At 39.0% G+C, this 12,635-nt stretch overlaps 1 protein-coding gene across 1 annotated transcript; it reads left to right on the top strand.

Moving 5' to 3' along the window:
- The first annotated feature begins 2,529 nt into the window (after positions 1 to 2,529).
- LOC149233722 (UDP-glycosyltransferase 73C6-like) lies at positions 2,530 to 4,386 on the top strand. The gene has a single exon (XM_089379836.1). The coding sequence runs from the start codon at positions 2,655 to 2,657 to the stop codon at positions 4,287 to 4,289; it is 1,635 nt and encodes a 544-aa protein (XP_089235962.1). The 5' UTR covers positions 2,530 to 2,654; the 3' UTR covers positions 4,290 to 4,386.
- The last annotated feature ends 8,249 nt before the right edge of the window (positions 4,387 to 12,635 follow it).

The raw sequence follows: 12,635 nt of genomic DNA, 5'->3' as shown, positions 1-12,635 counted from the left end.
TTCATAATTTATATTTCATCAATTTTCATCATTCAAGTTATGAACATTCTCTATCATCTCAACAAACCAAGGCACTTGAGCAAATTCAAAATTTAAATGACCATATTTAGCATATTTAAAATGATAAGAATAATTAGATGTTCAACAAATTTTGTGTCACCACACATGGCTATTAACTTTAAATTGCATTATGTCGCAGTAAATCAACAATTGGACATTCTATTTCGTTTGGTACTCCGAGACAAACATGTGGATAATTACAAGATTTTTGCAGGACGGAAGGACATAAAACGCCTCCTAAGGAATGTTCGCTTATGTTTGGATTATATACTCACGCTTTTGCAAAGGGTGGAAAAGTATGTGTTGTCATATTTTGATTTTGACTCTGAGGATATCATTGATGCTCTTGTTGTTATTAATGTTCAACCGATCAACACTTCTCCACCATCCAACGTAGGTCCCCTCTCTCTCGTCATAATATCAGACTGAATGGTATTGCTCCCTCATCAACGGTGGCAGTGTTTGGCTGCAAAGTATCCTTTTAGCATTTTTCCATAACATGACTGCACATTAAAGGTTTCAACAATCTTCGTAGCATTAAATGTTACATATTATCTTCATATTTAAACATTTAAAGAATTACACTATCTTCTTTATATTTTAAATTAAAAAACATTTATTAAGAAAATAATCTATTTTTAACTTGAAATTGCATTATTAACAAAATATTAATTTTTATTAACTTTAAATAAGTATCAAAATCTTTTAAAATAAACTTAACCACTAACACTCCAAACTAGAAAATATTTTAAAATTTTTTTATCACATGTGTAAGATAAAAAATCAATCCCAACCTAAATTGTATGATATAATGAACAAATAAAAAATACCTTAATAAATTAATACTTAACCATAAACTCAATATAAATATTAATAAATTTCAAAGTCTACTCAAATACAATAAAATCTTCACACATTCATTAGCAAATCAACCAACAAAACAATAACCAAAATCCAAAATTAGATCATCCTTTTTGGCATCAGAAATAATAATCATTTCTTATTCATTAATCTATCATGGTTTTTTCCTCAGATTTATACCATAAATAATAATAAACAAAATATCACAATGACACTCATGGTCAGGTTCTACATAACTAAAATTAAAATAATTTACGATATAAACAAACAACTAACAAGTTAAATAGAAAATACTTATCTTTTCAAATGTGGCATCAACAAAATAAGTAATACATTTTGCAGGTTGAGATTTACATCACAAACTCTTGTAAAACTTTAAAAGAGCAGCGAACAATAAATCAAGAAAGCAAACATATATAACTTTGTTCACTTTAAACACGTAGTGAATTCCTCTTATTTGGCGTTATTAAAATTAACATTTAATTGTGTATTAACCAGTAGGTGAGGTTAAAAGTTTATATATAAACGAAGTTACATAAACATATTAAGCTTCACATTGTAGTTAATAATATCAGTGAAGGGAATTTGTTTTATTATATCTAATTTAAGGGTTTTGTTTATTTAATTTAAATATTTTGGAATTTCCATGATAATTTTTTTTTCTAAGTTTAGATAGCAAAATGTTTAGGAGTTAGGGGTTTTGCTTAATATCAAATATCAAGGTACAAGTGATAAAAAGTTCAAATTCGATTCATTATATTTCCATAGATATATTCTATGAAAGATACAGTTTATGAGTAATCTTTAAATCAATTTTAATTTTTTATTATTTCACTGTAACTATTATTTTTGAAAAGTTTAAAATAGTGTTTTTTTAATTAAAAAATATTATAATATAAATAATAAAATTACATATTTTAATTTTTTTTTATAGCTGTAATATATTCTATAGAAAATAAAATTTATAACTAATTTTTAAATTAGTTTTTTAAAACAGTAATATGAAAATTTCATATTTCATTATAATTATTTTGGATGAAGTTTTAGCTTATGTTATGAAATATATCTTATTAGATTTTCAATGTTTTGTCTTATTAATGTACAATTTTATTGTAACTTTATTTTCGGTTATAACCAATCGAGAAAAATAATAAGAATTTATACCAAAATACGAAGTCATACCCAAAATACTATAGACCAAGATTTCAAACTAGGTAGGACTCAAATTTAAAAAATAAGTGGATAGATATCAAAAGACTTTAGAACAAAATTTCAAATTAAAAAGGACTCAAATTTCGAAGATAGGTCCACACAAAAGTTAATTATCCATGACGAAGGACTCAAATTTCAAAGACAAAAGATAGTTATCCATACCGTTTCCAAATTAGGTTTTTGAAAGGAACGCCTTGTTTGGCATTTTTCATCGAATGTCATCAAACCATACAAACATGTGCCGGTCAAGCTGTGGTGTACGTCGGAGACCTTTTTACTAGAACACCTATTGTCGGAAGCAACACGGCCTGCGAACTGCCGCTACACGTGTAGATGGTATCTCGACTCCACCGCTCTCAACGAATATATAATTCTCTACCTGCCATTCAAAATTCCCCAGGCAGCCCATGGAAACACGCTTTCCACACATTGCTTCGTCCTTAAGCCTTCATGGATCAATCAGTCCATCAGAATATATATGTATGGATGTAAGGTAAAAACCATTATCGATCTCCAAAAATATGGCGGAAGGAGGAGCTGAAATAGTGGCGATTCCCTTCAACGGGCAGGGTCATGTCTTCCCCTGCATTGAGCTTTGCAAGAGACTTGCAGCTCGAGGGCTGCACATTACAATTATAGCGGACTCTTCAGTCTCTGCTACTTTACGCACTGTCGCTGATCAGTCCTCCTCCTCGGGCCTTCGCATCACATTCATCGAATTGGAATCCAAGGAGGAGGAGGAGGAATTGGGGGATTCAGCACCACATCCTGATCATCATGGTCACGATCATATGGAGCAGCAGCAGCAGAAGGCCATTGAAGAGATTCTACAGAAGAAGCTCTCAACTCCACCTCTCTGCATCATTGGCGACGTTATGATGGGATGGGTACCCGAATTGTGCAAAAAATTGGGTATTCCCAGAGTCTCGTTCTTCACTTCTGGGGCCTGTTCTTTGGCCTTCGAATATGCAATCTGGAAGCACCGAAGCTCCCTTGATCAACTTCAGCATGATGACAAGCAGGCCGCATTCTTAATCCCTGGTTTCCCTCCTTCCATGTCTATTACTCCCTCCGATTTGCAGCATATCGCTCCTCCCTTTCCTCCCGGAGGTGGTGGTCCTCCTCCGCCGCCTGGACGAGGGCATCCACCTCCTCCTGCAGGTGGGCCTCGAGGTTCCAAGCCCAAATTTCCGCCAGGACGAAGGCCTCCGCCTCGTCCTCCTGGGTCGAAATCTCATTCTCCGCCATGGATGAATGGGATCAAAGACTGCGTGGGGATTTTGGTCAACACGTGCGAGGAGCTGGAATCTCCGTTCATTGAATACATAGGTAAGGAAATAGAGATACCCATCTGGGCGGCAGGGCCTTTTCTGCCCGCTTCGTCTTTTTTAGATCAGTCGGGGTCAGGCACCACTGTAACACATGATAGCGCAATCCGCGGCAAGAAAAGCAGTATCGATGAAGAGCAATGTCTGGAATGGTTGAATTCCAAGGCGCCTGCATCTGTTCTCTTCGTTTCTTTCGGTAGCGAAGTCGGACCCTCTCTTGAAGAGACCAGAGAGCTCGCTCTTGGACTGGAAGCTGCGCAGAAGCCATTCATTTGGGTCTTACAGGATCACTACCATGATCGTCCTCCCCCTCCTGATCATCCTCCCTGTGATCAGGGTAATACTGAAGGAGAAGGGGCAGAGGATATGCTTCCCGAGGGTTTCGAAGATCGAATCGAAGGACTGGGTTTGATAATTCGTGGTTGGGCGCCTCAGCTGCTCATACTCTCGCACCCCTCCACTGGAGGATTTCTGTCGCACTGTGGGTGGAATTCCACAGTAGAAAGCATCGGCCACGGTGTTCCCATCTTGGCATGGCCCATCAGAGGAGATCAGCACTACAATGCCAAATTGCTCGTCAAGGACCTCCAGATTGCGGCCATGATCAACAAGCCAACACAGCATGGGCTTGTGAGCAGAAAGGAAATCGGACATGGAGTGAAGTCGTTAATGGAAAGCGAGCATGGAGCCCAGTTAAGAGAAAGAGCAGCCTCTCTGAAACTCAAGTTCCGCTCTACCTGTTTCTTATCCTCCCAGGCCGTGTTAGACACTTTTCTTGATCACTTTTGTTGGAATGAATGTCAGCTTGTGAGTAGAGGATGTGGGTGAATGATGAAATGCGATGAGGGGGCTATTAATCCAGCTTTTACTAAAAATGTTATCCGATGCTTTTTATTAATACAAAGGTTTTGTGTTGTGGATACTATTTTTTAACTCTCTTGTAACTTTTGTTTCAGTTGCACATGTACCTTAAGACATTTCTTGCAAATTCACGAGTGCCCCACCAACATATATATTAACTACTGATTTCACCAAATCTCTATAATGGATTGCAAAATCTTTTAACTAGTGATTTCACCAAATCTCTATAATGGATTGCAAAATCTTTTCCAAAGGGAACTGAATTGCAAGTGAGCCTAGCTCGTAACATTGACGTCACGTTACATCATTTCGTCTTTAATAAAATTTCAGAACCTATTACAGGACTTCTATTTATTAACTCCCAGCATACATATTTCCAAGGGCCTACAACTTTTGGATGGCATATATCTTGTTCTTTAACTTACCCTCGAAAGTAGGCATACTTATTATTAGTCCCCGCCATCTGGCATCCGGCAGGGACTATAGTAACCGTTCGGAGGGCAGTTAGCATTAATTTTTTATGCTTGGATTGGGAAGAAAGCTTAGAAATTTTGGTCATTGCATTTTATATGCTTGAATTGGGAAGAAAGCTTAGAAATTTTGGTCATTGCATTTTATATGCTTGGATTGGGAAGAATGGTTAGAAATTTTGGTCATTGCATTTTATATGATTGGATATTATGAAATCTTTTAGAAATTTTGGTCATTGCATTTTATATGATTGGATATTATGAAATCTTTTGAGTATTTGAATGTAGAAAAAATAAATAATATATAATAGTTTTTTAAAAATTAAATAATATTTGTATTGGATGGGAAGAATCTGAATTTTTTTGAATATCTGAATGTAAAAAATAAAATAATAAATGATGGTTTTTTAAAACTTAAATAGTATTTATATTGCATATGAGGAATACATATGTTTTCTTAGGAAGTGTTAAATAGTAAGGCTTGAAAAGGACACGGTTAAATAGTAAGGCTTGAAAATATTATAAGGATATAATTATTATTAACTCAAACATATCACATTTGATATTAAATTAGGGTGAGAAACACAACAATATTTCTCTCAACCATCTTAGCTATGTCCAAGTGACAATTTATTGGTTCTTTGTATGTACATTGTGTATTTTTCTACTTCATAAAATAGATTTGATTGTATTGAGTATATTCTTTATTGATAAGGTCATTAAAAAAATTATAATCTCAGTGATGTGTTTTTTTGAAAATTCTTCTTTGTTTTGATTTATCTTGGCTTTTATATCTCTACTAGGGTATATACATCTTAATTCTAAATTTATCAAGAGTGATCAAATCCTTAGAGGTGCAAACATTTCCTTAAATTTTGATCCCTTTAGGCACATGATGGATTCCAAGTCAAGGTGGATTTATGCTAGTCTTTAAAAAGTAGTCTGTCACATCCATGTTGAGCACAAAAGAAACTACACATTTTTTTCATACTGAGCAACACATTATTAAAATATTTAAACCACAATGCACCAAGAAGAATTAAATCCTAGGAGCTATAAATATTTCCTGGAATTGTGATCTATGTTCATTCTTAATATGCCACAAATGAACTCCATGTTGAGCATAGAAAGAATTACACATCTTTTTCTGTCATAGTGAGTAACACACTATTGAAATCTTTTAATTATAAACAATTTTTTACTTTCAGTTGCTCTTTATATATAGTCATACCCTAACTCTTCTAAGTTTTGACTCTTTTTTGGGACATATTTTCTAGTCAATTTTGCCATACATCCCACTAAGTTTGTTAGAATGGTTAGATTTGCTAGAGTACAATATCTGCCCCAATGGTTTTTAAGGTCATTGAATTCATTTATACATCAAAAACAAATTTTAAAATTACAATTTCATTTAAGATATATATATATATATATATATATATATATATATATATATATATATATATATATATATATATATATTTTATGTCCAACTATAAAATACTTTTTGTTATGGCTCACAGTTGTTTATAGGTCGCATATACCATCGAATGAACATAATTTTTGTTGGCTTAAGCAGTCCTAACCCAGGTTCGGAGTAAGTTACGCCAACCAAAAAAACCCTACATTGATGGTCCTTTCGGCAACAACCTGCATAGCGCGGCTCACAGTCTCACCCGAAGCAGTATTAGGGGATGCAAGAAGCAAGTTTCTGCATCCAGAGACTAGTGTGATGTCTTTCAGTGCCTTAGATATGCTTTTGTGCAGATCTCACCTTCCGATAGATTTAAAAATCCTAATTCGGCCCTGGGTACCTTCAAGGCCAGCCAATTGTGTTAATCAAGCCCTAATAGGATATGTCTATTAATTTTGTGCAACTGAACAGGTTTTCTAGGGCTTCTGAGATCTAGATATGTCGTCGCGCAGAGTTATCTTCCTTATCTGAAACTAACCCTAAATAGATTTAGATCTTCACGAATATCATTCAATCATCTTGTTAAGCATAAACATGTTCAATTAACCCGATTCACACAGAGAAAACACATTGGATTACAGAAACAACAGTGAAAGTGACATAACAATTAAAGAGATAGATTCAAGTATTTCCAACCCAACAGTTTTTATTAATCAGAATCTTTCCAATACAAACTTCAACTATCCTCTGCACTCAACTGCAAGGGCCCACGCACTTAGTTGTGGACTCTTCCAAGCCTCCGTGCACTTAGCTGTGGAGCCTTTCCTTCGCTACTGACATGAAAAAACCTTCTTGTCTATCAACCCTTACAACATCATTCCTTCATTCATCTCTCTTATCTTATCTATCAAAAGTTATCTCTAATACTCCTACAACTAAGCTATTTATAGCTTTTCTAATACAATACCATGGCCCCCGGCTCATGGGTGAGTCTTCAAAACCGCTTATCACTTACCCAAACAAGGGGCTAAGGCCCCTATGACTCTTGACTAGCTACACACTCTGCATCCATATTTTGTGGGGAATTTACATTATTTACAAAATTCTTTACAAAAAATGACTAAATTAAATCAATTCTACCTCTGGGGACCCCATCCCAACAGGCCCCCAACACAAAGATCGTGACTCTCCCTCGAGTCACTCAGCTGGTTGTTCCACTTCCTGGCGGAGTTCACTTAATGCCTTGGGCAATGTTTAAAGCTCAGCGATAATCTGTTCTGCTGCTTGTTGTACCTCCTAGACCAATTTCGCTATGGTTGGCTCCTCCACTACGATTTGCATAGTTTGTTGGGTCTGCTGCATGGACTTCAACTTTTCATTAATATTTTGTGAAAGTTGGTTGGCTTCCTCTGTCCAAGGCTGAAGTCGGTCTCTTAGTAGGGGATGCTTTTTCTGTAACTCCTAGATCTGCATCTGAATCGCCTTTCTTCCTGCAAACAGGTGAAGCGCTAGACTGGAACCAACGTCCACGCAGTCGTACTGATTTCATCATATTTTTGCTGCACTTCCCTAATCTCTGTCTTCAACTGTTGCAGCTTAGGGTCCTCCTACAATGTATTCCATAGGCCCATTGCCTGATTGAATAGCTGGTCGCAACTGTGAACTGCGACAATTAGTTGAACCATTGATTCTTTTATAGTTGCACCTCTTTGTTCTTGAACTTATGGCAGTGTGGTTGGTTGAAGCTTCAGCCGGAGTTCGGATATCTTCATCTGGAACTCGAAAGTGACTTGCCCAACCTCATCTTTGGCATCATACAACGCAACAACTAATTTCCTGAATTTCGTCTAGGCCTGTGCAGCGTCTGGGATATGCAATTCTGGAATTGTTTGACAGGCTTGTTCAATTACTAACTCTAGGTTTGTGCTTCGCACTTGCATTTCCTCTTTTTCTTTTAGTACCTGTGTTTTCTCTTTGTACATTTGTGGATTGTTGACTTTACATTCACTAAGGATCACAAGGGCACGCTGCTCCCTGATCTGCAACTCATCTGAGACCCCCTAATGTAATGCGTGGAGGGCCTGGAGTGGCAGAAAAACCACATTGATCTCAATATCCTTGATCTTTTCTTGCGTGCTGCAGTCTTCTTGGTTATCTGCTCGCAAGGTGTTGGCATTATGATTCAAGTGTTGTCCTTGATGGCAACTCACTCAGAGGTTGGTACAGGTGCTCAGAGGTTGGTACAGGTGATGGCAACTTAATCAGAGAACAGATCTTAGTACAACATGCCAAGAAAGTTCATACACGCAGGTTCGTTAAGCCCAAGTCACGTGTACACGCAGGTTGGCTTCAGTAAAAGAGCGTGTATGTGGAAAAGTACCTTTGGTCCGTGGCGGTTAGTCCTTGGAAGTTGTGCCTATGGTTTCGGACCATGGTGTCTCGACGGGCGTGTCGATCCCTCGTTTTGAGGTTGATGGTATTGTGTTACTATGGTTTTGGTCCGTGGTATTGTGAAGGGCCTAGAGCTATATAAGGAGAAAGATCATTAGGCCAAAGAGGGGTGTATGTGAGTGATGCAGATCTGAGGAAGTGTGAGATCCAAATGCTGGTTATGGGTTGGTGATCTGAACCAAGGTTTCACTCATGCGAAGGATGATGAATGATGGAACGAGATCTCAAGGCTTGGAATGATTATCTTCTTATGGTTTGTCTGTGGATAGACTAGATCTATTGGCGCAGGTTTATTGTTATGATCTGGGTAAGTTTTGATGTCTGATATAGCTGCGGAGTTTTAAGTTTGAATTTACAGATCTGTACGCGGGTTGTCTTTGGTAAAAGAGCGTATACACGCAGGTTGGGTTCATCCAAGTAGCGTATACAATGTGAAGTATAATATTTGAAGATGGAGTTGGATCTGGTTGTTGTTATGTTGTCTGGTTGTTGTTGACAGGGTTTCCGTGATTCAGTATTGGGTGATTCAGAGATTGATGATGCAGGTTGTACTACAATGGTGATAGTTTCATGGATCCAGTATGAAAATGTATGAAACGTGGTCCCGAGAAGATCGTAGGCCGACACCTACGTACTGGTAAACATATCAGCCAGTACAAGAGCCAGGGGGTTGTAGCTTCCTTCCAAAAGCAGCTAGAAAACGAGTGAAGGTTGTAGCCTTCTGTAGGGTTGGAACCTACGTACTAGTAAATGGATCGGCTAGTACAAGAGCTATGAGGGTTGTAGCCCTCTGCAGGTTGTAGCCTGCGTGCTGGTAAAGGACTGCACCAGTACATTGTAAAAGAAGTTTCTTATTAAAGGAAGATAGAAACAAATTGCAGCAGGTGGTTTTCACCCACATTGGGTTTCCACCTTATATCATGGTGTTCATGTGTGTGCCTTATGTGTGATGATCTGTTCTGTTATACTGCACCTGTTTACTGTTAATATGGTTAATAATGTTCTGATGCATTTACTGAAGATAAGCTAACTGAATCATAAGATCTCTGAATATACGCCAGTTGCTTTAGACACAGTCGCGTGTACACGCGGTTTCACTTAACTGAAGTCGCGTATATGTTTCTGAGCATGAAATTGAAAAGTTTTATCTGATCTGATAATACTGATTCACCCCCCCCTCTCAGTATTATTTCCAACACAAGGATCCTTATGGTAAAGGAATAATCCTTAGGTCCAATTTCCATTCCATTTCTGGGACACTCATGCTCGCTTGAGTTAGGCTCACTTGCACCACGCTCGCTTGCCCAACGCTCGCCTGGATCCTACTGGCCTCGATCTGTAGCTCATGTAGATCCTTCTGGATACTCCCCAGTGTTTTCATATACTACTGCTCAAAGTGCGAACATAGCTCGAATGTGGTATCACGAACCTTGTCGCTGATCTCATCTAAATCTCCCTCTATTAGCACAAGAGGGTCCACCTGCGATTGTTTATCTGATTTCCGCTTCTTTCGTGGACTTGTCACTGTCTCTTTGGTGCACCTCTAGAATTTAAAGGGGGTTAACACCTCCTTGGCCCCATCGTCGCCCTGCGCAGATAGGTCCTGCTCTGTGGTATGAGGGGAAGCTTATGCTTGCTCATTTTCTGTATGTTCCTTGTCTACACGCTCCTTTGCAGTGCGCATTGTCTCTGTAGCGGCCTTTTTAGCAACTTCTTTCTTTTTCTGGGCAGCCTTCTCCTGCACAACTGCCTGCTCTTTTTCTTTCCTCTTTTTAATAGCAGAGCTCTGTGTGGAGGAGCTTTCTCCTGCTTTACTTGTACCGAAATCCAATTGGGTAGGCTCGCGCCATTGTGCTGGAAATCCAGCCACAACCTCCTGTACATCTGTGTTGGCCACTAAGTATGGCAACTTGTGTCATATCTCTTGAGGGTCTCTCCTCGGGTGGATCAAAATGTTGTGAAAGTCTGCCTTAAATTCTATGAAGGCCCTTAGCTGCTCGAATAAGGTGGGAGATAACCTTGCCTCTAGTTTATAGCCATGTAGATGTCCATCTCCATGAACACCAAAAAAAGCCTTGGATTATGTACTATGCTCCGCATCTTTTGCCTGCCATAGCGAAGCAAACTTTGTTCCCTCTGGGAGGGTCTCATTCAGCGAAGGGAACTGATTGTCCTACGGGAGCCTCCATGCCACCAAAACAATTAGCAATAAGATCCAAGCATAATGGGACAACTAGCTCTTCTCTTGCGCCACGCGAAAATTCGTAAAAAATTCTCTACAGAGATACTGGGCCCAGTTATACTGGACCCCATTTGCAAACTACACTACTAATGAAATGACGGCGTAAACACTTCATCCGCACGACACTTCCACATTATCTTTCCTGCTAGGATTTTCACTGCTAAGTGTATCGTCCGGTCTTTTATGGAGCAGATAGAACATCCACACTTTCCCTTTATAAGCTCGAACTCAGTCTTCATGCAGTATGCGAGTTGTTTTTCCTTGGTTTTGCTTGCAAACTCCTTTCCAGGTTTACTCCTTTATAGGGTAGCTTTGTAATCCTATGGATTAAAAAATCCGTGATGGGGATAGGCTCACCTAGCCATAAACACCCATCATGCACTAATGTCAGCAACTAGCACACACACGTCGTATTGATGTTGGAGTGGTAAAAATGGTGTTCGGATAGCATGTGTAATAGTCCCGCCAGCTAAACTCCTCTGACCCATTTCATTGGTTCCAACTTTGTGACCCGTGTATCTTCATAGTATATGCAGGATATATACTGATTTGTCGATAAATGTGGGAATTTCGCCTGGTGGACAAGGTTCTAGTCTTCCATCTTTAACGCTAGTATGCGCGCTACGAAGGTACCCCCAAATGGAACTTCAGCTGGGAGTAGTGGTATAACAATTGAAAATTTGTTGAAATCGGGATCTTTGTTCACCTTCTTCTGTCCTCTTCATGTAGGCACATATACTGCTAGCATAGTGATTGGTTCAGTGTCCTCAGCATCCAAATCCTCAATCCCTTGGTGGAGTTCCTCTTCGTCTAGATGTAGGTGGACAAAATCTTTCTTTTGCTTGTCCATTTTTCCCTTCTGCAGCACCTCTTGTGGATGCTTTCTGGGTGAGTGGTACACTGGTTCAATGATTGGCTTCTTTTGCTTTGGCTTAGAAGTAGACTGTTTTGGCCTAGGCGACCTTGGCACTATAGGTACTGCTGGTGTAGCTTCTATGCCCACTGCTTCCGGATCTAGGGCCTCACACACTATGGCCTTAGAACCCATAGGCTCAGATATCCTCTCCAAAGAAACTCGGCACAGTGTATCAGAATAATGAGCGAGCCCTGGTTGCTTGAACAAAACCTCCCAATCTTCTTGATGCATGCAAGAAATTCGTAGACAACAAAGTGCTTCTTTACAGACCAACATGACATAATTATAGTGAATGCAGATTCAAATCTTACTGTTCCCTCCATAACTTTGTCATAAATGCACCTTTGGCAGAAAAATTTCAAAGATTTTCTCCTTAATTTATGCCTACCTGCTCCTCCTAATGGGATTTTCTCAGTCGAATCAGCTATAGTGGCCCCAATGGCTATTTTTGGCCTAGGTTGCGCGACACCTTCCTCCATGGCATAGCATCCTGAGTGCAGCTTCATCTATTGCACCCTTGTCCCCCTAGCTGGGTAGTGTAGTTTATGGTCCCGTGCTCCCTTGCAACTGCCTGGAGCACTAAGACTATCATGCATTCATATATTCATTGCACAGGGGCAGGATCCCCCATATACAACTTCATCAAGCTCCCATTTACTTTTCTCGGAAAAAGTTTGTTGGGTGTGGAACTTGATTATCTTCTTTATTCAGAGGTATCGTCGTATTGGACCCCATTTCATAATGTGGTGACAACGCTGCCCATTTATGTGTGCCGCCAAGGGGGTGACAACCATTATTTGGAGCCCCCCCTTGGTGGGGG

The sequence above is a fragment of the Pinus tabuliformis genome, chromosome J (genome assembly GCF_031772625.1).
Source record: "Pinus tabuliformis cultivar Carrire ecotype Pingquan chromosome J, CPIR1, whole genome shotgun sequence".
NCBI lineage: Eukaryota > Viridiplantae > Streptophyta > Pinopsida > Pinales > Pinaceae > Pinus > Pinus tabuliformis.
The sequence above is the reverse complement of the archived record's forward strand: the minus strand, read 5'-3'. Positions and strand labels throughout refer to the sequence as shown.